General features: G+C 38.0%; 3 protein-coding genes across 5 annotated transcripts; 1 reads left to right on the forward strand and 2 right to left on the reverse strand.

Moving 5' to 3' along the window:
• Positions 1-2,038: 2,038 nt before the first annotated feature.
• On the reverse strand, positions 2,039-16,455 carry pptc7b (protein phosphatase targeting COQ7 b). Its single transcript, XM_084104606.1, has 6 exons — positions 15,935-16,455; positions 11,690-11,869; positions 9,166-9,364; positions 6,379-6,502; positions 5,322-5,451; positions 2,039-5,208 (listed from the first exon to the last, which is right to left on the reverse strand). The coding sequence occupies exons 1-6, from the start codon at positions 16,134-16,136 to the stop codon at positions 5,150-5,152; spliced, it is 894 nt and encodes a 297-aa protein (XP_083960732.1). The 5' UTR covers positions 16,137-16,455; the 3' UTR covers positions 2,039-5,149.
• A 659-nt stretch (positions 16,456-17,114) lies between these two features.
• Positions 17,115-22,810, forward strand: tctn1 (tectonic family member 1). The gene is made up of 14 exons (XM_084104693.1): positions 17,115-17,567; positions 17,652-17,769; positions 18,356-18,489; positions 18,667-18,818; positions 19,216-19,318; positions 20,236-20,348; positions 20,434-20,454; positions 20,532-20,669; positions 20,764-20,889; positions 20,984-21,072; positions 21,364-21,501; positions 21,648-21,801; positions 22,007-22,138; positions 22,476-22,810. Exons 1-14 carry the CDS (start codon positions 17,225-17,227, stop codon positions 22,620-22,622), a joined length of 1,908 nt encoding a protein of 635 aa, XP_083960819.1. The 5' UTR covers positions 17,115-17,224; the 3' UTR covers positions 22,623-22,810.
• A 187-nt stretch (positions 22,811-22,997) lies between these two features.
• Positions 22,998-27,460, reverse strand: hvcn1 (hydrogen voltage-gated channel 1). Of its 3 annotated transcripts, XM_084104739.1 has the most exons (7): positions 27,324-27,448; positions 27,061-27,095; positions 24,757-24,964; positions 24,538-24,642; positions 24,173-24,404; positions 23,596-23,708; positions 22,998-23,519 (listed from the first exon to the last, which is right to left on the reverse strand). In XM_084104739.1, the coding sequence occupies exons 3-7, from the start codon at positions 24,934-24,936 to the stop codon at positions 23,463-23,465; spliced, it is 687 nt and encodes a 228-aa protein (XP_083960865.1). In that variant the 5' UTR covers positions 24,937-24,964; positions 27,061-27,095; positions 27,324-27,448; the 3' UTR covers positions 22,998-23,462. The 3 variants fall into 3 exon arrangements, with proteins under 3 accessions (XP_083960865.1, XP_083960863.1, XP_083960864.1); XM_084104737.1 differs by lacking the exon at positions 27,061-27,095 and having other exon boundaries at positions 27,324-27,460; XM_084104738.1 differs by lacking the exon at positions 27,061-27,095 and having other exon boundaries at positions 24,757-24,984; positions 27,324-27,459.
• Positions 27,461-27,796: the final 336 nt, after the last annotated feature.

Below are 27,796 nucleotides of genomic sequence, written 5' to 3' on the forward strand. Positions count from 1 at the left end.
AACACATTTAATTAAAGGAGAGGCTAAATAAACAAACTTTTTGAGGAAAGAATTCTGACCATTTTGATTCTTTGTTTGTTATTGGTAAGACAAGTATAATATATATATAAAAGCCCCAGCCTTGAGCATCACATCTGGGTCATCTGTCCACATGTGGGCCCTGCAGATCGACCCTTACACCCCAGGTCTCGTCCTGCAACACTTCCCTCACGTGTGTAAGTGTGTAACTGGCAGGAAGTGTTTCATCTAAGCAAATGAATGCAGCTTTGCAGTTTGTGCCCCAAACGTAAGAGTTAGCAGGCTCTGTCCACTCTTCTCTCTGTCTTACACGTGTACGTGAGTGTGACAGGAGAGAGAGATTTCCAGCGGGCTGAGATGAGATGATCAGTGTTCACTCTCTCTCTCCTCTCACAGGCACGTGCCTCAGCTCTCTGACTGAGAATAAAGGATTGGAGACAATGTGCTGCCAGCAATCAAAGCAGACAACTGAGGTTTCCTCACAGATACTTCTACATACAGGGCAGACAGCAGGGATCACGTTTCCCTCTGTGGCTGATTCTTCAAGGTTTTTGAAAACTTGAAAAATAAAACTTGTGCAAATTATGTTTTATGTGACTAGTAATGTTGAGACATTTATCACATGTCCTGTAATAAAAATCTGATCATAGCCTTGGTCCAGTGTTGTTACTGTTAACTAAAACTAAAGGTAATAAAAATAGTTTTCGGTCATTGAAATAAAGCTTAGATAAAATAAAATAGATGAAAAACTTCAATGTAAAATTAGAAATGTTGCTTAACAAAATTGAAAACAAAATTGAAGCTTTATTGAAAAAAGCACACAGCAAAATAAAAGTAAAATTAATAATAAAAATAAAAGCTCATTTAAAATATGAATAAATAGTTGTAGGCTATATAAATGTTTCTAAAATAACAGTAAAATAGTAATAAATAAACAGTGATAAAAAATAAATTAATAGTCTTGGTAGTAGACTGTAGTCACTGTAAAAAAGTATATGATCAATAAGTTATTAATAAGTTAAGCAATTTTCAACATTTTTTAAGTTATACAAGATTAATCTAATTTTTTAAGTTAGTTTAATGCAATTTAAGTTGAAATGACTTAAACATCCAAGTTGATTGTACTTAAAAAATTAGGGCAGCAACTTTTTTACAGTGACTGTTAGGTTAAGTTATACGGTTCGGGTTAGTATTTGCAAAGTTACTTACAGTCAGTAGAAAGTCTGTTGGGGAGCTTCAAAATAAAGTGTAAGTAGATATTAAGCAGACAGTTTACCAATACTCTTGACATGCAGTTGCAAAGCTACTTACAGTGTCAGAATAATATCTAGTGGACATCTATTGAAACAAAGTGTTGCCGAATCTTTTAATACAGAATCATTGACATAAAAAAAACGACTTAAAATAAATGTAGAGAGAAAAGCAGTGGTATTTTACTATTTATTATACTACTGAAACTTTGAATTAGCTTTTATTTTTATATGCTTATGTACTTTTAAGTTTCAGTTTTAGCAATTTTGTTTGTGCATTTGTCTTTTTTATCCCATTTTTTTTTATTTCAGTTCTAGCTTTTTTTTCCACACCAAGTTAAACTAAACAAAATAGCCTAGATTTTTGTTTATGGTTTTAGTTTTCATTTCAGTTATAATAATATCCCTTCAGGAAAGTTGAGGAATCACCCTCAGCCTTTAAGCAGTGATGGGCTTTCCCCAATAACTCTAAGGCAAGCTGAGCCACATTATCATGAATCACTTTGCTGCTCTGCCGTTATTACGTTTCCTTTGGTTGACACCTTCTTACCACAAGCCAAATGCGAAGACAGTATCAGCACATATGTGCGATTCATGCATTTTAATGGTTCATAAAGACATAAGGGTGAGTTTCATTTTTATGTCAACTGTCCCTTTAAATGCAAAATATCTAGAAGCAAAAAATCATTAATATTAATGTGAAACAAATATGTTGAGTTCAAAGAATACTCATTGCACAAAAACAGTGACACAATAATAACTCAGTCATATTTTAGTATAAACACTATATTTTTATTTAAATATTTTACAACTTGGAAAACATATTTACAGGAACTTATCTTGCATTGTTACACTGTACACACAGAAAGTGTAGTTCTCATTTGCACATTGTCTGCTTCAGAGACTGAGAGACTCATCTTGACTGCAGAAGCACCATAGAAACGATAAAATAAGAGAAGGACAGATGATACAACCGAAAGTGACGACACTGCTGAAAGCGACACCCAGACGAGACACGCAAGCTTTGCCACACAAAGGCCTCTGGATGGGACAGTATGAGATTTTAAGGCGTCTATGGTATGTTGATTTGTATAATGGAGCCGCTGCCATCCGGGTTGACTCATAGTGAAACACAGACACAGACGTGATTAGCATTCAGCCCAAGTCAGGGAGGCAAGTTTCCTTAAATTAGGATGTAACGTTGCTCTATTTTAAAAGTGCATCTGATTTGATTGGGACGGGCCATAACAAAAGCCTTTGGAAAAAAAATGTGTGTGTGTATGACAGACAAAGTGGCAAAACCCCAGACACTAAAATGTTTCAGTCACGACATCATCTCATGCAATGACACTAACTAAAGGAAAAATGTGTACTTTATGCACCACCAGTGACGCCAAACAGAACTGCATGTCTTCAAACCAGTTTAATTGGCTTTGTTCACACTGCACATAAGTCCGATTTCCACAGAAGGATTGATTTTTGCATCGCCATTTTGCTGAAAATTAAGTGAAGAAATCAAATCAGATTGTTCAAACAGTCAATAAATCGGTTGAGTAATCAAATCAACCAAATACTTTCAGATACAACAAATGAGAGTAGCTGTCATTTGCATGATATATGTGGTGCGTTCATAATGACTGTAATCGGATTTCAAACCACCGTGGATGTTTAGACTAGATTTATTTATTGTATTGTTTTATTTATAATTTAATTAAATGATTTTTTTCCCTCATTCCTGACACAAACAAAAGTAATTCTGATCGCTTGTCTGAACAAAGCCAAACACTGACATCACAGTTAGCCAACGCCTTAGACTCGCGTCATTGGTAGAGCTGGTCAAACGCACAGACTGCACTTCTGTCCGCTGCCTCTAGAGGCGCTGCAATTACACACATCACCTTTGGCTAAAATAAAATGACTCATTTTGTAATTGTCAAGTACACAACTGATCTTAATCATTGCACATTACTGGCTGTTCAGTTGATTTCCATTTCATTTATCTATAAAGTAAAGCAGACATGGGACACAATGGTGATTCCGGCAGACACTCTCAACATTTAACAATTAGTTTGCAGTCTTCAAAAGTGGCAATGATAGGACGTTGGGACATTGGGTGAGACCTTGGCCATGCTGGTCTTATGGCTTTCCTGCTTTGGTTTTCTTTACAGATTACACAACGTGGATTTGAGACATCGACTTCAACATGACCACGACCCACAGTTCTGGTCTAATTGTGTTGCAGGCACAACTGAGGACTTGATTATAGTCCTCCTCACTATCTAGAGCCATGCCTCTGTGGAACAAAGGCTATACATACATCAATCTGTTTTACCATGCATGCATGCATGCCCCAGGATGGCAAACATCAGTCAAGTATGCATTATACTTGACTGATGTTTGCCATCCTGGGGCATGCATGCATGGGCAACTGGAAAAACTCGAACTAAAAAGACGCATTTTTCAATAACTATTGCTTGATGGTTTCCCAATCTCAAAAATATAACCATTGTGTGTAGTTTTTGCTTTTCATACAGCAGAATCTGTGTTCCACTTTATTGAAAGACTGCAAGGCAATTACTCTCAACACTCGATCAGCTTGAATTGTCGCTTTTTTGTGAAATGAAATCGTCATCAGCTCAACCATTTTATATTTTACAGGTAAAAACATTCATATAAATAAATGTAGTCACTCACACATTTATAATTTACAAAAAATTAAAGCAGCACATGAATGTGAAAATGGTCTCTAGAACCAATCTAGAGCGACACAAATAAATGTGTTAGATACCCTTCAATCAATTAAAAAAATAACCCAAGCCTCACTAGGGAGCACAGAAAACACCAACAGGCCTTACAGTCGATCCAAAGTTCCCTAGCTTATGCATTTTGTTGAGTCTTGTCCACTAAAAGCTAAATATTTATAAAAATAAACATTTATTTATATACCTGACCTTTCGATTCATGAAAAGCATTGCCAGATGCTAGCCATTTGTGCATGTAGACTTTCAAACTCAAGAGGTGAAGTCATGTAAATATACATCCAACACGGAATCACAGTCAACGTCAACATCCACCGTCCCCGTGAGCGAGCGGATCCGTGTATTTGCGGACTGTGACATTCTCTGGTATGACGTCTGTGCAGTTTAGTTTCTACTTCTTATAAATCAAACACGATGTCATTTATAACCCAACTCCTTCCCGCCTTTGAACTTGCAATCCATTATCCGAGACCTCACAAAGTGACAGTGAAGGCTGTATAACTCTAGAGGCAGACATGCTGGCTGAACAGAACTAGTCAGCACATACTAAAGCACTTGCATTTCCCAACATGTTTAAATCTAGCCAGGCCTCCTCCTGAACATTAACTGACCTTTCGTTTACAGCTTAACCAAAGCCGACCAACAACCAAACAGGACACTTATACACGTACACGCACGTAGAAGCACTTCAGCTCATAGAAACTTCAGAGATGTTCACATTTTTCTCTCAGGGTACAGACAATCAACAATTTAACAACAAAAACTACTTTTCATTTGAAATATGACAGCTCCTTCCATTAGAAACCCTTATTTGTAGTAATGCATGGCCCGCCTTGCCCCTTGAGAAACTAGAAACGAAACAGATTAACAACACAGGTGAAAGATTCTCAAAATCATTTTGGGAGTGAGGTCATCAATTTTGGACTGCTTGTTGGCGATGTAGTACCACTTGCATCACCACCCGACCACAGGTTCGTGCTCTCCTCTCTGCGTTGACTGGAGATCTACTCGAGAAATGGAAGAATGGAAAAGGGGTGCTTGGAGATGTGAGATGGGGAGCAGTGCAATAGGACGGGGTGGAAGACACAGGTGTACGAGAGGAGCAAGCTCCACTGAGCGCGCTCAGTCCGTATATTCTGCCACAATGGACAGCAGCACTGTGATGTCATCAGGCTTCCCCCCTGAAATGACAACAAGACAATGACGAGGTCAGTCTCTCCGATTACGGACATTCAAAGAAGTTTTGGGATCGCAACGGTAATGGAAAATCAATGACCTCTTTTTGTAGACTCACCTCTTACATTCAGCCCGTTGTCACAGGCAAACTGAGCGAAAGGGGACATGTAGTTGGGGTCGTAGGCCAACTGATGAGCCTGTTCAGCGATGCTGCGGGCAGTCTGCTGGATACTATCATAGTTGGTGTTCTGAGGCAAAATAAATATAAAAAATGATTGGAAAACGTAAGAATACAGTCTTAGACCAGGGGATTTTTTGGCAGTTATACAGCCATTTTGAGATTATCGGAATGGGCCGATAACCTGAAGAGAAAAAAACGTAGAAAGCGCAAAAGTATAGTGTTAGACCGACATATCAGACAGAGGGATTAATCGTCAATTATACAGCCATTTTGAGATTATCAGAACAGGCCAAAAACCTGGAAAAAAAAGTGTGCAAAGAAAAAGTGCAAGAGTACCCAAAAGTATATTGTTAGACCGATATATCGGCCGGGGGGGGGGTTAATCGTCAATTATACAACCATTTTGAGATTATCAAAATGGGCCGATAATCTGAAGATAAAAAAATGTAATAAAAATGTAGAAAGTGTAAGAGTACCGAAAAGTATATTGTTTGACTGATTTACCGGCCAGGGGGATTAATCATTAATTATACAGCCATTTTGAGATTACTGTAATGGGCCGATAACCTGAAAATAAATCAAATGAAAAAGGTGGAATGTGTAAAATTAACCAAGTATATTGTTAGAGCGACATATCGACCAGGGGGATTAATTGGCGGTTATCCGCCTGTATTGAGATTATTGGAAAGGGCCGATAAACTGAAGAAAAATTCAAAAGGTGGAAAGTTTACATATAACCAAGTACGGTGTTCGACCAATATATATTGGCTAGACAGTTTTATTTTGAGATTATTGGTATCGGCCAATAATCGTGGACACTGGTCTGCTTGGGTCCAGTTTTGTCTTATTTGCCATCATCACACTGTGTTATATACATATATAAATGCAATATATTGGCCACTCCATTCTCTATATAATATTGGTATGGGCCAAAATACAAATCAGTTGACTGTCACCCCAGTAGTTTCACATTTATTGCAACTATTTTCTGTACCTTCAGCTTCTTGAGTTCTTGCAGGATCATGTAATCTGGCATGTTGTCAAAGAGGCCATCGGAAGCGGTCAAAATAATGTCCCCTAACTGGACATCAAAGGAGGAGCTATCTGCCGCCTCGGGACTGAAAGAGAGAGACAGAAAGACATGCAGTTAGACTTCTGCACAGTTAAACCCAATATAAGATGTACATGGCACATGCCAACCATTCTACAATGCCAGTGTATTTTAATGACTATGCCGCCCACATACGAACAAATTGATGCCAAGTGTTATGAAAAATTGAATGTAACCTTCTGAATTGCACTGATAAACAAAAAACAATCTAATATGTCAAGTGTAAAGGATCTACAGTTCTAATTTGTATGGGTGGTCCAGTCATTTTGCAGAAAAGTTAATTGGGAAACAATGATCTAATCCACCAAATTAGAATGAGACACTTGATAAGGGTTGAAACTCAAGTAGTGGGGCAGGAGGGTAACAGGGCACAGATCAGTCTGACCTAAACAGCGGGTAATGGACACTTGGGTTTAAGAGAACTCCTTCAGACCCAACATGACCTCTGGAACAAATTCAAGCAGTCAGGTTGTTTTCTTGGAAACTAGACTGGCCTCTTCTAGCTCCAAATCCCTTGAGACAGAATTTTAGTTTAATCCATCTTAGTGCATTGGGTAAGTATTGGAGCTCCGATTATAGGTCACATATAGGGTAAAATGAGGACACAAAATATCACGACTTTAGAAAGAGATATTTTACTAAAATCTCTGGTCACATTTACTCTTGTATGGCAAAATTCTACAGACAAAATGCAGTCATCTCAATAGGAATTGACTGGGAATTTTAGGTGAGGAAAGAAAGGCGAAATTGAATGCAGTGCATGGAAATTGATTTGATGTAAATACTTGCTCTGATAACTGCCACAATGTTGGCCACATTGGTGAGAAAAAAAGCATTTGTAAATGTACAATCTCTGTTTAAAACTTGCTGCTACTATGCTAGACAGCTGGTTGTTTTCCAGAGCTCTATGTCAATCTATCGCATTTGTTAGCCCAAAAATTGTAAATCTGAATGCAAATAAAACACAGCTCTCCCAAACAAGTTGCACAATTTGAAGTATTATTCATGTCTTTAGCCCAAACAGCACTGGATAAGTTATGTACTTCAGTATAGGAGATTGTTTGAATCCTTAATCTGATTTTCAATCAACCGACAAAGTACAAAGTCTCTTTCCAGAACCTTTACTATCTCTGATTCTCTGTGGTAGGACGAGCTTCCAACCTGATCTGCTGAGAATATTGCAACCTTCAAGAACACACCTCTTCCATTAACTGAAACCTCAACCACAAAGGCACTCTGATAACTTTGTGGTACTGAGACTATTGTTGACTCTTGAAATGATAAATTGCTTGTGGTGCTCCTTATACTGTATGTAAATTGCTTTGGATAAATATGTCTGCTAAATGCATTTTTATCTTACAATATCTGCAGCGCATAAACTGTTAATGGCAAAACATCTTTTGCAAAAGATTAGAACATTGATTGGCCATTTCGCAGTGAAAATAATGTTAACATGGAACTCAAAGAGGCTGCAAAGTTAATGCAAGTAAATGCACTCGGGTGACACTCAGGTCGAGCTCAGGTCAGATTCCCTGCAGCACATCCGCACATGAGAAAGTTAGATGAGTGTTTTCTGTGGAGGTCTGCCATAACGACCACCGGACGACACACAAATCTTAAGGTCCCACGTAAATTTAGCAGGATACAAGGAGCTTAAAATAATCACACCCTCTACTGGGACTTGGGGAGAAAAAAAATGTACACAAGTTTTCAGCACATCCCTGATTGGCTGATTTGCTTCACCACCCTCTCTCTTCGATTGGAGGTTTTGGGTGTTTGCTTGGATGTGTGCCCTGGCAAGACTGCAGCAGTGAGGAACTAGAATCACATGGCCTTGACATTGAGGATTTGGGCAAACACACACACACACACACACACACACACACACAGTGCTCTTGGCAGAATGATTGGTCTGTTCTCACTACTACAGGGTTCAGGAGAATCCCAGCTAAAATCTGCTAACACTGCTCAATCTACTCAAGTGGAAACTCATGTAATAAGCATCCAAGATTAAGAAAAAAAAAGATATTTATCTAGTTTAAATGCATGTTCAAAGTTTTTAGAAATGTATTATGTATATTTTCATGTTGGATTCAAAGGGTTAAAAAAACCTTTCAGAAAAGTATACACTTAATGACCATGATCAAGTATTAAATTAACATATTTTGCACCTTAAATATTTTACACATCTCAATTATAAAATTTATAATATATTTTTTATATTTTAAATAATATATAAATAAATATATAAATATATACAATAAAACAATATAATTGTTTTATTATTATCCTTTTTCTTTATTATAATACCATGACCTCCTCCCCCCAAAATATAAAAATCGTACAATTCAGAAATGAAAAACATGCTCGCTATAGGTGTATTATATGTATGAACTGCATTTTATAAATGTATTTTTGAATAATAGATCCAGTAGAGAAAGAAAAGACAGGAAATGACAATGGTAAGAGGAGGGAACGTGATGAATCAAACTCAGACTCGCGTGGCCTGCATAAGCACTAGACTAGATGAATGTGTTGGCTCCTACACCGGGTGCATTTTACACTATTAATTGAAGTAAAAGCCACACGGCCCCCACAGACAGACATCTGTGACACTGATCTGTAACAGGCCACCATCTGTGATACTGCAGTGAGTGTATCGGCTATCACCTGTCACTCAACACCACTCCCTCAGCCCCCGGCGGAGCGATGGACAGCTGGAAGGGTGTGTTGAAGTAGTGCTGCTGCTCATCTGACCGATGGACCACCTCTCCACCCCGAACCACCAAGAAGCCCGAGTCTCCCAGGTTACAGGTGTGTATCCTGTGACTCTGACGATCCAGAACGACTATACAAGCTGTGCTACTCCCTAGAGGAGAGACAAAGAGAATGAAATATCAATATCAATATAATAATAAGTTGAAGTAACGAATAAAAGGAAAACATTATTTTTTTAATTTACACTATAACATGTGAAAATTTTTGCTTGCACATAAAACAAATTCATTTAAATATTTACATACAAAAACAATTGAAAACCTTTGTCCCCATAACATAGTCATGTGACCTATGTGTACTACGCATGACACCATGTCCTCACTGCAAACGGGTGACATAATGCATTGTGGCTCCTATTATATAAGAAGCTGTGTGCACTGCGAGCAGCGTGACGCCTATGCAGGGTCAAATTGTTGCGTGTAAAGTATGTCAGGGAGACAAACATGTCCATGGCAAAAAAACATAACATGCTAAACAACAACAAGCAAAGAATCACGTCTAAGAACAAAAGTAAGGCCAAAGTAAAAGTAAAATTATGTACTTTTATAAAACACAGTCAGTAATGGTTTACAGCAAGGTTCAGTTTGTTAGCATTAAACGCAAACAATTAACAACTTTTTACAGCAATTTTATCTAGGTTAATATTGAAAATATATATACACTATTGTTCGTTTTCAATAACGTTTGTTCATTATATTTTAATTAATGAATAACATTTAAAATATTTTTTTTTAAATTACCATTCAAAAGGGTCAGTAAGATTTTTTTAAAGATATGTATCTGCATAAATAAATGTATGCATGAACAAAGGTGATAGTAAAGACATTTATAATGCTAAAAAAAAAATCTGTTTTCATTTCAAGATTTCATTTCCTTTGAACTTTCTATTCATGAAAAAAATTACCAATTTGTTTTCCATCAAAACTATGAAGCAGCACAACTGTTCAGCATATAAAAATTATTTCTGAAGAATCATGTGACACTGAAGACTGGAATAATGATGCTGAAAATTCAGCAGGAATAAATTTGAATATTTGAACTTTATTTTTGATCAAATAAATGCAGCCTTTGTGAACTCTGAATAGAAGAGACTTTTAAGAAAAAAAAATTTGAACCGTCCCCAAACCTCTGTACGCTTGTGCATGTAAACATTAATGATTCATAAATGCTGCAAAAGTATTGCTCATCATTGTTAGTTCATGACACCTAACATGTTAATTGACGTTAACAATTTTTTAACCAGTTTGTAAAGTGTTACCCTATTCTTTTAATATAGCATTGATCAGCTTTTAGGTTTAACACTAAACATACAGGCGAGGGTCTCTCAGTTTATCACTAAACACAACCTTTCCTTGTAGCCCAGCAACCTTGTCCTAGAACGGTCACCTACAGACCTTTATCGCTCCACATGCCTTCCCAAAATAAAAGCAGGTCGCTTTAAAAGAGGCAAACAACTCTGCAAGACGAAGAACATAGAGTGACATTTGTGACAGCCCTTGATGTCAGGTTTCAGCAAAAAGACGACCAGTTGCGTGCTTGGTAATCCAATAAGAATCTAACTTAGGCTTTGCTCTTAGTGTCACATCAGAAACATGCGAGGTTAAAACCGCATCCCGAACATTTGTTAACTTAAACCATTAACATTTCTGCTCTGTGAAAACTGCTCTATGACAACACTAAATAATATTTTCATTACAAGAACAAGATAGTTTAGATCAACAATAAACACACTATTGCAGTATTTTAAGATATTTTAAATTTATATGTCAAAAAATAATTTAACTTTTAGTAAAGCTACTAAGTTACTTGCTTAACCCACAAAATAGGTGTCGTTTTAAAGCTTAGGAGCCTGGCTTTACAGTGAATATAGGGAATATGACCATCACTTAACAAGTGCTTTAAATTTGCTGACATATTAGAAGTGCTCTATTTTCATAGCGTAAAAAATAACTGTAAAATCATTGTACATAATGGATAGACTTGTCATGACATTGAAAATGTCTCAACTAGCAGAAAACAACAAGCATATTTGTTTCAGTTAGAGAACAAACTATACCAAGGACTTCTGGGATCTGATCGTGTCGCGATCCTGACGCAGTGTTTACCGACGTCACTGGAAACTGGATCTCAGGTGTGGTGAGTGGGTATAGTGGGGACGATGTGAAGAGGCCAATCGGACACCGTTTTACAGCGTTACACCGTTTATAAGACACCTGACAGCAAAATCTGCTGGTTTTCAGCTCTACAATTGTCCAAAAAAACTAATCTTGACATTATGGTGGAAAAAAACCTAGACAAGAATCAATGCCCTACATCACGACACAAGGCCAGTGAGTCATCCTGCAGTGGTTTAATTCATTTACCCTATCCCAGCAGCAGTGAGTGTATGTGTGTGTTTGTGTGGATATGATCTTACCCAGCAGTGGTACTTTGTTCTGCAGGAGTTCATAGTAGCCGGAGGTCAGGATGCCCACGGGGCTGCTGGGAGTGAATCGGCCCTCCTTCACGAGCCGTTCGCACGTCCTCATCAGTGTGGCGGAGAACTGAGATGGGTCAACGCCGTAATCCCTCCAGCCCCCGACCCCATCCGCAACACCTGAGACAGAAAGAGCGGGGGGGAAAGATATTGTTTTATTATATTGTTAATGCTAACCTGAAGGCTTCAACACCTAAAGATGAGAAGAAAGGAAGAGATGGCAGTTTGTGATGCCGCAGAGACAGATGGCAGCTGTAACAAACCTCCTTCCTGGCCTACCGACTGACTGCGCATTGTGATGGTAATGCAAAACGGCTGTCTGTGTGTAGTACAGCGTGACTGACGCCTTCATTCAACAAAGAGGTCGTTAGACGCTATAGGGGTGTGACAATATATGATGTCACAATATATTGCAATACAAAAATGCAACAATATGTATTGTGGATAGTGACAATCTGTATGGTGTATAATTCAACGAAAATGAAAATTACTGTGTGAGAAAAATGTGTGTCATTACTACATTAAACTACTATATATAATGTTGAATATAGTGTAAAATAATGCAATGGGGGTATATTTGTGGGTCCTCCTGATAATGGCAAATGTCTTATGTTAACAGTAAAAAGTGGCCTACTACACTATTTTAAATATGTCTAGTCAGTGACAGAGAGCAGCCATATTAGTCTAAAATAATTCTGTATATAATAATATGCAGTTATATAATATAATAGTTCAGCTTCAGAATCATGGTTTCACCATTGTCCCGTGCATTGGGATACCAGCAACAAGTCCAAGCCTATTTATTTACATCCACAATGTAACGGCAAATTTTGTATTTTAATCAACAGTAAAAAAACTGAACCTTTTATCATATGTCTTGGAGTATCACAATAATATCGTATCATGAGTTCAGTATCGAGATAAGTATCGAATCGTGACACGAGTGTATCGTTACACTAATATTAGACGAATATCATGTGAAGCCTTTGAACTTTCGTGTAGGATTTACTTTGAAAAAATTCTCATTTAGATTCCACGAATAATGACAAAGAAACGCCAAGCAAAACGTTGAATTATATGTGAAATTGAACAGAAAAATTGAATATTTTCTTGTAAAATGTACTCCAGTAATCTTTGTTTTATTTACAACTTCGAAAACTTTTAGTAATTGCTGGTTATTCTTTACAAAATCTCTAATTTCTCAAGTTTCTCATTTCGAAAAAAGAAGAAGAAAGAAGCTATTAACGAAATTCAACCATTTAGGATTTGTCACAAAGATAATTATAAATGTATAATTTAAAATCACCACCATTTGTTTTAAAAAGTAGTTAGCTACACAACAGACAAACTAACAGCTATTTACGTTGAAGATATTTAAGGAGACATTTTTAAATAACTAGCCTATCTGACGAAATATTCTGAAATATGAAACACCTAAAGGCTGTGTGTGTCCAATATAGCATAGCATAAAACCCTGTGTTGCTGTGTTATGATGCGCTACACTGCTACTTTCCTTGTTACTGGAAAGTTCCACTGTTTTGAAACAGCTGAGATACTGTCACACTGCTGGAAAATGTTGTCTACCCAACTCAAATGTTGTCTACCCATGTTGTCGGCCCGCCGGTGTGGTGAAGTATTCGGTCACTCTGAAGTGATGGGTCCGGGCTGAGGACCCAATTAGTATGCCAGTAGTATGCCTGATCCAAATCTGTTCTCGCGATACGGTAAGGCAGTATCAGTGCAGTAATATCAGGTAAAGCTCATAGCACAATCATCGGATAACGTTAGCTGTATGCTATGCTACTATCTAAGCTAACTAAAAAACACACTAACAACGAGAAATGTTTAATTTCACAATCTATAGCTTCGGTTAAATACTAGTATATGAAACGTATAATTTAAAATACATTAATGACTCGTTATAACGTAGTACAAATGTCTTCTATAATAAAGTGATTTTGTATGATTTGTAACCAGGCACTAAAGCGATTACCCATAAAAACGTGCTTTGGACCAATCGGATTGCTTGGGTCCTCAGCCCGGACCCATCACTTCAGAGTGACCGGATACTTCACCACACCGGCTCAAAGTTGCAAGTGCGGATTTTCCGCTCACGACCACCATTCAACCCGAAATAAGTAATATAACCATTCCAATGACTCCGAAGCTGTTCAGTTAAGGTAAAAAAAGTTACTTAGATCACCTTTAAGAGTGAATGAACTACAATCCCATGAAGCATTGTCAATCAAATAAAAAACGTGGCTAAATATAAAACTATTGATCTAAATGTTTATAGTTCATATAGAAACAGTATATTTTATGTTTATTGCAAAATATTAAGTCGTTTTTAAAAATAAGTTAAAAAAAATAAGTGTGCTGATGGCTTCTGCAAAAGCATATAGGCTACTATTAATTAACAACCTGGTAGCTCTGCCTGTTAACGTTTTATAAGTTATCGTTAAAGTCAATTCCCCCATGGAAAAAACTTATGTGATTTTTACTTCCGAACGTTGCGCTCTAAAGCCGCGGTGACACTAGACTTTGAGCACACGAATGGCGCGTCCCGATTCAGAGGCTGCATCCTTCAAAGGCTGCATTCGAAGGCTGACTGAGTCACAGCGGTGCGACGACGGCTGTCCCAATTCAAAGGCTTCTTCAAATGCGGGCTCCAAATGCATCCTTCGTATCCCGTGAAATGAAGGATTCAACAGATGGATCCTTCATGGCATTTCCTACCCCAGAATTCATTGCGCGCCAGTAAAGACAGAACTTTTTTGAGAGAATTTGCCAAATTACACTTTTAAATTTAAGTATTGGGTTTCAACTTACTCAAATATCTAATGACACGGCGTCTTTTTTTTTTTTTTTTACAAACATGAATTCAACATATAACAAAACATACAGTCGACTCAACTTTACTGCAAAAGTATGCATACTTTAAATTCAGTCAAGAGGTCACGCAGTGAGGTATCGATCTTCTATTGGTCACACGTCTTCACATGATGCAAATTAGCAGGTCATAGTTCACCAATCTTAAATTTAAAAACTTGCATTTCTGGTCTGATACATTTACGTATGAGTGGAATGAAAAGTGTAGTGTGACCGCCTCTTAACAACGCCCTGGAATGGTGACAGTTTTGTACCAGCACGTTTTTGCACTAACATTTAGTAGCCAATAAATGCAGTAACTTGTATTTTGACCTAAGTTATGTGCAACCACAGTAATTTTAGGGCTGAACAGCTGGTCTGCTGCTCACGTGCTTATTAGTCTGTAACAAAAGCTGGAGAACCTTCATTGTAGCACATGGATGTATTAGGGAACTCATTGTTTTCTTGTATTTTGAATCACTGCACATTTTCCCCATGAAACCCCTCCGGTATTATTCTTTTTTAGGATTACTATATTATGTTGTAGAAACAGAAAGAGGATAGTCTTTGGGTCAAAGTAAGGACAATGAAGCCGCCTGTGTGTGTCGCTGTCACGTGGAAGCGAATAAACAACATGGCGGCCTCCATGCTCAACCATTCTGACCTTTACAAAGAGCTCCTGCACAATGTACAAGTGAACCCTCAAGCCTCCTACATGTTATAATAGAGTGAAATTATAGCTCATATCGTTCTTTCAAGTGATCAAACTACTTAAAACATTAATATTCATAGTGTACAGTCGTCAAATCAATAGAGGCAAATAAAGTACACTCGATCGGAGAAATCTATTCATGTTCAGCACACCTGACCTCACAACATGTCATCTATATCCATGTTTCCGTGATGGAAAGGTTTTACGTGGAAATGATTCTAGTTTCTGCCGCTAGTCGCGCTTAAGGGTTTCAGCAGCCTTTCTGGGTGAAAGGTCAACCCGGATTACCCAAGCTCATTTTGCATTAAATTTAGATTTTATATGATAAATAATATGTATAATCGGTTGCCGACTGCTCCTTATTTAAAGAAAGTATGTTAAATCTACCAACGCGATCAGGAAAATCGCAAAGATTGAAAAAGAGGGAGGTTATTTAAGGTGAGGGCTGGACTTGATCGTCCCTCACACCCTCTCCATCATGAAATGAGTGCTGACATTAACCCCTGAAGGTCATGTTCGTAGTTAAAAGCCCCTAACAAGTGCATATGTATGTTATCACATACATTATCATACACATACATGTTATCAGGTTCATGATCACTCACCCAAGACGTCCGCGGACTTGTGCCGGGCAATGAAGCAGGCATCATCGCCGTAGCACATGCCTTTCTTCAGGATCCCCTTCCGAAAGTCCTTCCCGAAGCCGCAGCTGGCCGTGATCAGGCTGTAGTCTCTGCCGTCCGTTTGCGAGAGTCCGCCCAGGACAGCCCTGGCAACGATCCTGCCATAGGAAAGTACCGATAACATTCCCCTCCTCCGGTAAACGGTAAGCGTTTAGATGCCGAGCCCGTGTCCCGTGTGTCTAGTATCCGCGCGCGCGTGCACTACCTGCGCCTCTGTGCTCCAGCATTCGCAGATCAACCACACAAGTCAAACCGAGCCCGTTTAAAAGTGATACAGGGTCTTCTTTACTGAAAGCCGGACACGTTAAATATATGGCTGTTTTATGTCTTCGCGGATTTAACAGACAAAGTTCCTCCAGCACACTCCATCCTATCGCACATCCTCCCGTGTACTCGCTCGCATTCTCGGTCACCACAGTAGCAGCGCCCGTGTTCCGGAGACTAGCACATACGGGACCCGGGGGGGTGTCACGTGACCCGCTGCGGTGACGTCAGAGCGTAGTGGAAACCCAAGGACGTAGTGGAAGAACACGTGCTGCGGTCTGCTGAGTATTGATTACTCCTGCGACTTCTGTGAAGGTTTATTTTTCCAGTGCATATGGAGACAGCCAGACAGACAGCCTGTTTGTGTGTGATCAAAAAAATATTTAAAAATATGTATATCAGTAAACCATATAATAAAATGTAATAAAAAATATAAAAAATAATTATATATATATATATATATATATATATATATATATGTGCGTGTGTGTGTGTGTACTAAAACAAATAAAAAACGTATTATATCAATAAACCATATTATATAATGTAATAATAAAAAATTATTATATCTAAGTATATGGCATTAATAATAAAAAAAAAAAGTTCAATCTGTAGTGGTTGCGAAAACAAAAATAAATCACTAGAGATAGAAACTGGTTTATTTTTCTTGTAGCCAAATATTACATCCCTAAACAAAACTATTCATAGACTTGACAATATCTTGGATCACGCTTCGCATAATTAATAATCAAAAGAGTATGGCATTTCTGAATTGTTATAACCAGGTAGACAGTTTGACCTATTCATTTATTCAATTATATTTTACTGTTATATATAGATGAGCCACGGGAATTGCTTTGTGTGGATTTTAATGGGATCTGCAGTTTTGCAATCCCACAATGCATTTCACTTCCTAGATACCAGTGACACAACGCGTTGTAACCAAGCATGGCGGCGTTGTGCTGTCTTATTATTTTGACATATTTAGAAACCGCGTTCTGTATTGAAGACACGAACACTACTGGAAACATTTATGTTGCACTCAGAGACACAAACGACACGTCTTCCGATCGAGATGAATCGCTTAATTTCACGGAGCTGGGAGTCAGTTCTGCTCCGTCTGATGTCCCTCCTTCAACAGCCTGGACGCCCGAATCCGTGACCGCATTACCGGAGCAGACCGAGAGCCCGGAGAGCGTCATCCCCGACGCGACGCCCGAGTCCCCGCGAGCCGCCGCGTCAGCACCGCCTCTGCTCCTGTCCGGTGTCCTCCCTGCCCCGCTCACCGACGGTAGGGGTGTGAAGCCCGAGTAATCTGACCGAAACAGTGTGCTTGTTTCCTCGTTTCAGCCTAACTCGGTGTGTGTTCCCGCAGTCGTGCAGATGTGCCCGTGTAACGTGCAGCGCGAGCAGTGCGACATCAGCTGCTGCTGTGACCCGGACTGCGCGGAGGAGCTGGCTCTCTTCACTCGCTGCTCTCCGCACACTGTCAGGTCAACACACCGGAACAGTAGATCACATTATCCCTTTTCACATATCCGCTCACTATTTAGATGAGGGTCCAATTCTCACTAACTATTAACTACGACTTTTGCCTCAATAAACCCCTAATTACTGCTTATTAATAGTTAGTAAGGTACTTGTTAAGTTTAGGTATTGGGCAGGATTAAGGGATGTAGAATATCATATCGAATATCTATCTATCTATTTGTCTCTCTGTCTTCATCTATCTATCTATCTATCTATCTATCTATCTATCTATTTGTCTGTCTGTCTGTCCGTCCGTCCGTCCGTCCGTCCAAATACCAAGTACCATATTTAAAAATAACTTTTTATAAAAACATATTCTGAGTAGTAAGTTATAATCTAATTCGTCATTTAAATTCAATGTTCATTGCATTATATGACGATTTGGGATTAATTAGGACTAGCATTTTTGTGATCATATTGCAATCAAATATTTATGATGGGGCATTTATTACCGTGTGACTTGATTTTGTGTTTGTTTTTGTATTTTGTTCTTGACAGTAATTAAATAATTATTCTATGAAAAAATCAATCCTTCTATGGTCCTTACAGTAACGATCCCAGACTGTGCAACCGGGAGTCCGTGGTCTATTCCCTGAGCTCTACACCAGAGGGTTTATCCCGAGTTCAGTCCACTGTCCAGCGACAGCTCAACCCTGACGTCTTCTGCATTCAGACCGCTAACTGTACGGCAATCTGGGAAATCTTTACAGTTCATTCTTCATTCCTAAGCTCTAATACACCTATAGTCTATTAAGCAATAATGGATTTAAAACATTTTAAAGTGGACTTGTAAGCTGTGAATGGTTTTAACAAGCAAATGTTTTCAATCAGTTTAAATTTCTCCCTCGGTTCCTTCTAAGATGAAGAAGGCTTGACGTTTGCGACACCAGAAGTTCCCACCGAGGAGAATTTTGACTCCCTTTTTGGCCGATCTTTGGGATTCTTCTTTGGCCGTCAGAGCTTGACCAGTGCACTTCAAAGTCCTGATGTGGGAAATTCATCAGGATACCAGGTAAACTTTTTGAATATTTGTAAATGGGATATTTGTCGTTAGTCCTGTATGGCTTTCTTTCTTCTGTGAGTGTGTCATGTCCAGTTGTAATCTGGATGACACTTACATTAGCATCAGGTTACATGTAGGAAACAGCGCTGGAATAGATTTAATGTGATTATAACCGATCAGTGTCTGCACTGATATACAGTTTCACCCTCTCTGCCAATGTTTTCATATTGATTTTTAAAATGTCAGGATGGTTGTTTTTCTGCAGAAGTGGAATGCGTGACTTTAAAAGAATCGGATTACTGTGTCCTTTCCCCATTTAACATGACAGCTTGTATTAATGTTCTCTTGAATTGATCACTCTTGTTACAGTGTTTAAGCAGTCCTCGTGTCTCTGTTCTGCCCTCAGTATGGTGATGTCATTCACACAGTGAATGCGGAGGGGGAGCAGACGTTTTTCACCCTTCCTGCCGCCGCGGGCACGGCTCACTGCTCAGACGCAAACCCTGCAGGTAGACAGAACAAATATTTTAGAAAATGTTAGTGCTGCGTGTCCATAAGGGATTTTTTCATCCATTTTAATAGCAAGAACAGCAAGCTGCATGGTTTGAGGTAATATTAGCTATGTTTCCATCCAAAGTTGAGAATTTAACTTGGAATATTGCATAAAACATTTGCGCATAAAGCAGCATTTCCATCCCATGTGTTCAAGAGGATGAAATCGTCACTTCTTGGGAAACTGGTGCAAAATATCTGTAATAAAAATGGAAGTTGCTGCAATCGGGGAAAGCCACTGTGGCTCTTTTATCCTGCATCATAAATGACTTGCGTCTCAGAGACGAAGCGCTATAAACACTCATGTTATCTTGCGTTCGGATGCCTGGTGTTTGGGAACGCAATCGTGCAAGACACTTCTGGGAGGTCATTATACCATATAATTTTAAAGATAGACTTTGGCTCAGGAATTTCACATCGATCAATCCAACATTTGAGATGCTGTCTAGTCCTGTTATTCTATCTCACATGATCTCTTATGGCAAAGCCACGTGACTTTTTTTTGTGTGTGCATTGATGGATTTATTTGGTAAATGTGTTTCCATTGTAGTTTATGCGTATGTATTCTATTCTTACTGGATAAAAAAATGATGTGCCTCAATTGAGTGCGTACGTTTTTTAATGCACATTTTCAGAATTTATGTTTCCATCCAATGTTTTTATGCAATATCCCAAAATTTGCATAAAACAGGTGGATGGAAACATAGCTATTCATATCTGTAGCAGCAACAGTGTGGCACAGTTCACATGTCAAAGTGTAATACATAGGTTTAGAGGTTTGTACATATATTTGTTCATATGTTGGGGTTGAACCACTTGCACCAGATTAGATCTTCTTATCTTTTGCTGAACAGATTTGCCTGTTATTTTACAGGTTTTCTGAAGGATCAGACAAGCAGATGTATGAGGAGCTTTGATTTGGCGCGTGACTGTGCAACACTTGAAGCTCTGGCCTTGAGGACTTATATTCATTTCAACATCCGTTCTGTGAGTTCCTTGGTCTTTAAAGGGGGCTTTATTGACCATTCTGATGTTACTATGTCATATAACAACCTCTGTTTGTTTTCTCTAGGGGAAAAAACAGGAATCTCAAGTAAGTGTTTGGAATTTCACATGATGAATTATTCGCATCTTCATGTATCTTTACATACATTTTGTTTGTTACCTGAGGTCATTGGTGTGGAAGTGGCAGCCATTACCCTGCAGTCTTTGGAGGGCACGCGGACGCCAGTGGACCCAGCTGACAGTGCCGTCTATTTTCCTTTGCTCCTGGAGTCTGGTGACATCTGCAACAATGTTGTTCAGGAGGTGTGCACATAATGCACCTATTACTAGTATATCAGAAATCTGAAATGTGTCAGGATTCGTAAACTGTTTAATAAGGTCATGACTATTCTGTCAGGTGAAATACACTTTCAGGTACAGTGAAGCTGGGGAAATCCTGAATGTGTTGGCATCGTTTTTGCTGGGAGCCATTAAAAGCGTCACGGTGCCCATTCAGCAAGAGTTTCATATTACATTCATGCAGGTACTTAATTCTACCCTTTCAATATTTTCTTGAAACTTCTTGGATCTTAACTTATCAAGAATGAAGTAATAGTTTTGTATACATTCTTTGATAGGAGATCTCCAACACAGCGGGGTTACGTTTCAGTGGCAATCCTGGCTATGTGGTGGGACGGCCCCTTGTGGCCGGAACAAGAACAGCCGAATATCCTTTAATGGAAACTGTTTGGGCAGATGTCTTACTTCTTACAGAAATTTATTTATTATATACATTTATAATTTCAAACAATCATTATTAATATTGTGTATTAATGTTTCTGAAAATATGACATCATGTTAATTCAGTGAAAATGAAATTTAAAATTATTATTATTACAATTATTTCAAAAGTGTGCCAGTGTTTTTTTTTCCATAATAGATTTTAATAAATAAATGCAAAGCCTGTCATGTATCCAAACATCCACCGTTGTGGCACAGTCCTTGACCCCTGTTTTACTGGGATAGTTCAGTCCACTGACCCAAAAGGATCACTCACTATCCTCCAAAACTCTGGAAATCAGGATTGCTTGCTTGGCTCGTCTCAGCGCTCCCCTGTCATGTTTGGGATTGACATGGTATCAGGCTGCACTCTGAAGTAAGAAGCTATTGTAATAATAATAATAATGATTATTGAATAATGATTTGTGTTTTGATGAATTGGACAAGCATTTTCCAACAACCAATTATGTAATATTAATCACCATTACTATTAAATGTGCATTCATGTCCTCCCTTCCTTAGGCTGTCTGATGGAGTTAATTGTTCTCTGGTATCTGAAGTCATTTTATGGACGCTAAAAGGACAGAGCTTCCCCGATCATGTGGCCTCGTTTGGGAATTCCTTGCCTCAGAACCCCTTGGACTGGGTGCCAATACAAAACCAAACAATAACAACGGTAAACAGCATACTTGTCATTTTCTCTGTGTGTGGAGTGGAGAACTCATGCTGAAGTTTGGAATTTCTTTAAAGAGAAGTGTCTAAGTTAGGGGAAATGTTGACATGTAAACATGGCTGGCAGTGACCATGATGATGCAAAGCTGATTTGTAAGCACTGTTTATTCTTTTAACGAATGTCTTGCGTCACTTTATGGTTTACTAAGGGCACACAAGCTTGCAGCATACCACTGTCTCATCATCTTGAAGTAAAATGGACCAAGTACGGAACCTTGGTGAACCCCCAGGCTCAGATTGTGAGCGTCATGGAAACAATCATTACTAACACCAGCAGTTTGGTAAGTTAACATCCCAGAACATTTTTCATGACTTTTAGCCATTATGTAAAATTTTTATTTATTAAAACACAAGCTCATTTTTTAGGTCTTTATTAAAACCATTAGAGATTATATGTGAAATCAGGGGCCAGTTGCACAAACAGCCACTATGTTAGGAATGTGTCTTAAGAACTAGTCTGACCAACTAGCAGTTAACCAAGGGGTAATCAGTCATATCTCTTGGATTCAAATGACCTAACTTTTTATGTTGAGGGGAGACTAAATTGTAAGACTAGTCTAAGCAGTTTATGCAACTGGCCACAGATATAAAGTTAACATTGTAACCTTTTTTGTTTAGGCCCTCCTTACCAGTGCCAGCGGTCTTCTGTCTGTCACAAGCTCTGTGCGTTTTATTGATGTGTCTGCATCTGCCAGTCCAGGATTCAAAGTTCCTCCTACAATTGACGCTAAACTGCCCTTTGACTTTTTCTTTCCATTTGTATAATGGAATATTTCTGAATCTCTTTTGGCAACAGCAAGGAAGACCACTTATTTCTGTGTCCATTCTCAGGTCTTTTTTTCATTTTCTTTTTTTCAGAAAAAGGTTGTATATGGTGTATATTGTCAAGTCATGTTGTATATAATGTGCTGATTCATATTTAAAAACAAATAAAGAATACTTTCATACCAGTGTACTGATCTGAGACTATATATAATACATAGGTATCAGTACACAAACACATATTATATATATATATATATATATATTATATATTCGCACAGTGAAATGAACATTCATATTTACAATATTTAACAGTTTGAACTGTTACATTAGTGAACTACCACTACTGTTAATAAGCCATTTCATCAACCAGGTAGATATGTTGGTCAATCAATATTTAATTTTTCTTTTCTTTTTTACAAAACTGTATTTATTGCATAGCTTTCAGTTGCTCAAACACATTGACAATTAGAATGAGAAAAACGTTAAGAGAAAGTGCAGTTCATAGATAAAACAGCAATATTGGTTATGATATTTTGGAAAATAGTCATTCAGAGGAAAAAAATCAATCAATCTATTGAGTTTAAATTTCCAGTATATACCTTGTGCAGTTTATATATTTCCTTTGTTTGTTTTTTATTTTTTTATTTGACCTACATGGGTCACTGGCTTTACCATCTACCCTTATTTGTGCCGCTAAAGATCTGCCAGGGGACGGAGATCGAATGACAATAAACATCACTGTAACATGACCTTCTTCACATTTCATGGGGAATGAATAGACATGATTAGTCTGAAGCACATTCTCATGTTGTGATGCGTTTAATGAATAACCCTGGTGCTTCAAAACTCAATGTTGTGCTGTTTTAAGAGCACACGAAGCCTGGCATTTTCTTCGTCCTGTTGAAAGATTAAATTAATTAATTTAATAATTAATACAATTAATCATTACTAATGTTAAAGAAGAGCTACTCACCATTTTTGTGTTCCGCTCTTGAAGTTCATTGACTTGATGAACAAGGTTTCCATTGATCTCCTTTAGTTTCTGAACTCTGTGATGGGCACGATTTTTCACCGACAGCAAGATACCTATAAGAGAGCAAACAAGTAAGAAAAGACACACAAAAAAAAGTAAGATACTAGAGTGCAACAGTGGGTTCCAGAAGTATAACAACCTATACATTCTGTCTGTAGAGATTTTTTTTTGTGAAAATGTACATAAACATATAATCAATTACTTAAGTAAAATGGCCCAAGTACAGAACCTTGGTGAACCCCAAGGCTCATAATGTGAGCATCATGGAAACAATAATCACTGATACCAGCAGTTTGGTAAGTTAATCATACCGAAACATTTATGACGAAACATCAAAAGTTTTATATATTTATTTTATTAATTAATAAGGTTAAGATTAATTTCCTTATTAAAGAATGTAAGTACTTTAAGTACCCTAAAAAGAAAATGAATGGGAAAAACACATTCAGATCCAGGGTACCTGAAAAGTGAGTGATTATTGTTGTACTCTATTGCTGGGTAAAAATCATTCCCATACCATTAATGATCCTGGCCACTCTCCACAGCCTAAGCAAGATCAGAAGCCCCATGGCATCAAATGCATCTTCCTTCGTGATATATACAATATCCAGGATAAAGGATACCACCACCACAATCCCATCAAACACCTCAAACTTATGGTGGAGGAATTCTAGGCGATAGGCAAAGATTTTTCCACACAGCTCCACCATGAAGAATGTGAGAAGGGCGAGGCTGAGATAGTGAAATACCTTGAATGATGATAGCAATAAATTGGATAGTGGATAATTAGAGAATAATTGCTGACATCTCATATTTCTGTTGACACACATGACACATTACCATCCATATTTAGTGCTGACTGGGCTTCTGAAGTGCACTCACCTGCGGGGCGATTCTGTGATGATCTGCTTGAATGATAGACAAGTCAATAAGCAGCTCGCATAGAACGAAAATGGCATCCAAGACGACCAAGCACACAACAACAATCTAATCAACAAAATAACAGTCCAAAGTTACGTTCATTGATGTAAAAAAAAAAAAGATATCTATATACATATAAATATTCATATATATATATATATCAAGAGTGTGATCGTTTACCTGAAACCTCTCTGTTCTGTAGAGGCGGCGTAGGGAGTCCCTGAAGCTGACCTGATCCAAGTGCTGCCCTGTGGCGAGCTCGATGTCTTCACTGGCATCGTGTGGTTCCTCTTCATGCCACTGTCCGGCGGTGCTTTGCTCATCGCCCACCGCTGTGAAATGCTTCAAATAACGGGACATTTTCCTCAGGGGTCACATGAGTTGAATGCTACACAAACGGAACAGCACCTTGAGCATCAGAATGAATGAATCGGATTTATATATTCAATATTTAGATTTGTGATTGTTTTAAATTGTAAAGAAATGTCATCATGAAGACGGCTTGAACCAAATGTAGGTGAGACCAAGGCTAGTTGTCTCACTTTTACTCAAGTAATTATTTTAAAGTCAGTTAAAGGGGACCTATTATGCAAAATTCACTTTTGTATGGTGTTTGGACATAAATGTGTGTTGGCAGTGTGTGTACACAACCACCCTACAGTGATAAAAATCCACTCACTCCTTTTTTTTAATCCCCATAAATCATAAGCAGTCTCTCCAAACGACCTGTTTTCAGAATGTGGCTTTAGTGACATCACTAAAGCCACAGGCCCCGCCCCCGAGTGTTGACTGACACTGCCGTTATAACTTAGACCCGCCCTGATCGAGTTCACTGCGAGTTGTACACATCAGCCATTGCTGCAGCAATGCACTCACGAGAAGCGTCGAAGCATCTCCCAAGCGTTGAAGGTGTTGTAGCTGGATGTATTCATTCACATAGCTCTCTCTATGTACTCTTGAAATCTGCCAGCCACTGAAGACGAGGTGGATTCATTTTGTTTTCAAAGAAAATGCTCCCTCAACTCTACAGAAATTTATGTAAGTTACTTATGCACTTCTTATACTGTTTACTCAGCTCTAACAGTGATTTTCTGAAGAAAAACTGATGCTTCATCTTTTGTGTGACATACAGTAAACTTTATTAAACTCATCAGTATATTTTGTGTCATCATTCAGACAATTCAGATCGTCAGACGGAGTCCTACAGCAGGCTTGCATTAATAGTGTATACAAGCAATGCCAAATAGGATATAATCGTAATTAAACTAAACTATACCTGTTCCAACTCCATACAGCATATATTCTCTGACAGCCCATTACTGTGACTGTCTGTTTTATTATTATCATCTTCCCTGTTCTGGCTCTGATCGCGGCTGCTTAGGCTCCGCCCCCTGTGCCGTGAACCAGCAGCTCATTAGCATTAAAGGAGAAGCACTAAAACAGTGCGTTTTTCACAGACCCAAAAAATGATGATTTAAACATGCTGTAAATAAAATTCTATTGGGTATTTTGAGCTAAATCTTCACATACACACTCTGGGGACATCAGAGACTTATTTTACATCTTGTGAAAAGGGGCATAATAGGTCCCCTTTAATGTAGGCACAATCTTGTTAATTTTTTTTTTTTTTTTATAAATTCGTATTAAAAATGTATCAGTTGACTTACCTTAAAACAGTGAGGAAACATTGCCTTAAAATTATTAAGTAAATACACTTCATGTGTAATTGAAAAAAAAAAAAGGTTATGTGAAATTGTCAAGTTCACATGACTTATTTTTTTCAATTACGCATAAAGTTTATTACTTCTAATCATTTTAAAGCAACTGGTTTCCTCGCTTTTTATAAGTTAAGCCAACTGTATAAAGTGTTTCTAATAACATAACTAACACTATACTAAAAACATACACTATACAAAACAACAACAACAACAAAACACTATAGCCTACTAGCTGGGCTAATTGTTGTCATGTCCATTCCAGGCGCAATTTTAAGCAATATTAAAACAGTTCTAAATATAAAGCAATGAATGAAATAGCAAATTGTGAATGGTAACATGCAGAAAAAGCTAATATAATCAATCATAAATTTTAGATATTGGTTTCATTGTATGTTGCTAGCAATTACATACAATTTTGATGATTCTGAAATTAGTTTGGATGACTGAATTAAAAAAAAAATTAAGAGGCAAACACACGTAGGTAATCAGATCTAAAACAGACTATATTCTATGCATAAATAGCAGTAGTTCAATAGCCTAACGTTATGTTATCGCCACTTTAAATGGCGTTTCAGTATTCAAATCTTAAGTTTGAAGAAAGGTTTTGCATGCCACATCTACAGAAATCTTCAACAGTCAGATGTCTTATTTTAAGAGACATTTCAAAACAATTTATAACAAAAGTGCAGTATTTCTGACTAAATAAAATGACAGTATTTTTCTGTCTATTAAGCGGCAGAGCCGACATGCATCATAAAACACTCACTTTTCATCCGTGACTTGAGCTTAACTCGTGATTTCCTGTGACATTTGAACATTTAAAGTCAACGAATTTTACACGTGCACTGTTTACGAGTGACAACAATTAAATGTAAGACATTGGACTTATCTGGTCATTTTAATTTTTGATTTCAGCTGAAGGCGACAGTGTCATTTAAATTTTTCAGATTATTCAGACAGACTATTTAATTCGGGCACAGTTCAAAATGAGAGAAAAGTTACCGTGCAAATAATAATAATAATAATTACCAGTTTTGTTGCTGGAACGATGTTGCTAACGGCTAACGCAGCATTTTTTAAGGAGCAACAATGCGAATTCTGTGAAAAACTTTGACCCTAAACTCCGCCTCTGCAACATGAACGTGATCCTCTGCACAGGATGCAGTCTGAAGGAAGTGACTTCTTGACTTCCCAAATCCTTGAACACATATGGATATGCACGGGACCCAAGAACTGTGGCACTGGCTTTATGAAGTACTGAAACGATGGCATTTATAATTTAACACGAATTTGGATGTTTTAAAGGTTAAAAATTTGAACAGTCAGATAGCCAAGATAGACAGACCGACAGACAGACCGACAGACAGACAGACAGACAGATAGATAGATAGATAGATAGATAGATAGATAGATAGATAGACAGACAGACAGACTGATAGATATATAGAAAAACAGACAGATAAGTTTGTCTATCTGTCTGTTTTTCTATTTATCTATCTATC

Source organism: Abramis brama, assembly GCF_963993115.1.
Source record: "Abramis brama genome assembly, chromosome: 25".
Lineage (NCBI taxonomy): Eukaryota > Metazoa > Chordata > Actinopteri > Cypriniformes > Leuciscidae > Abramis > Abramis brama.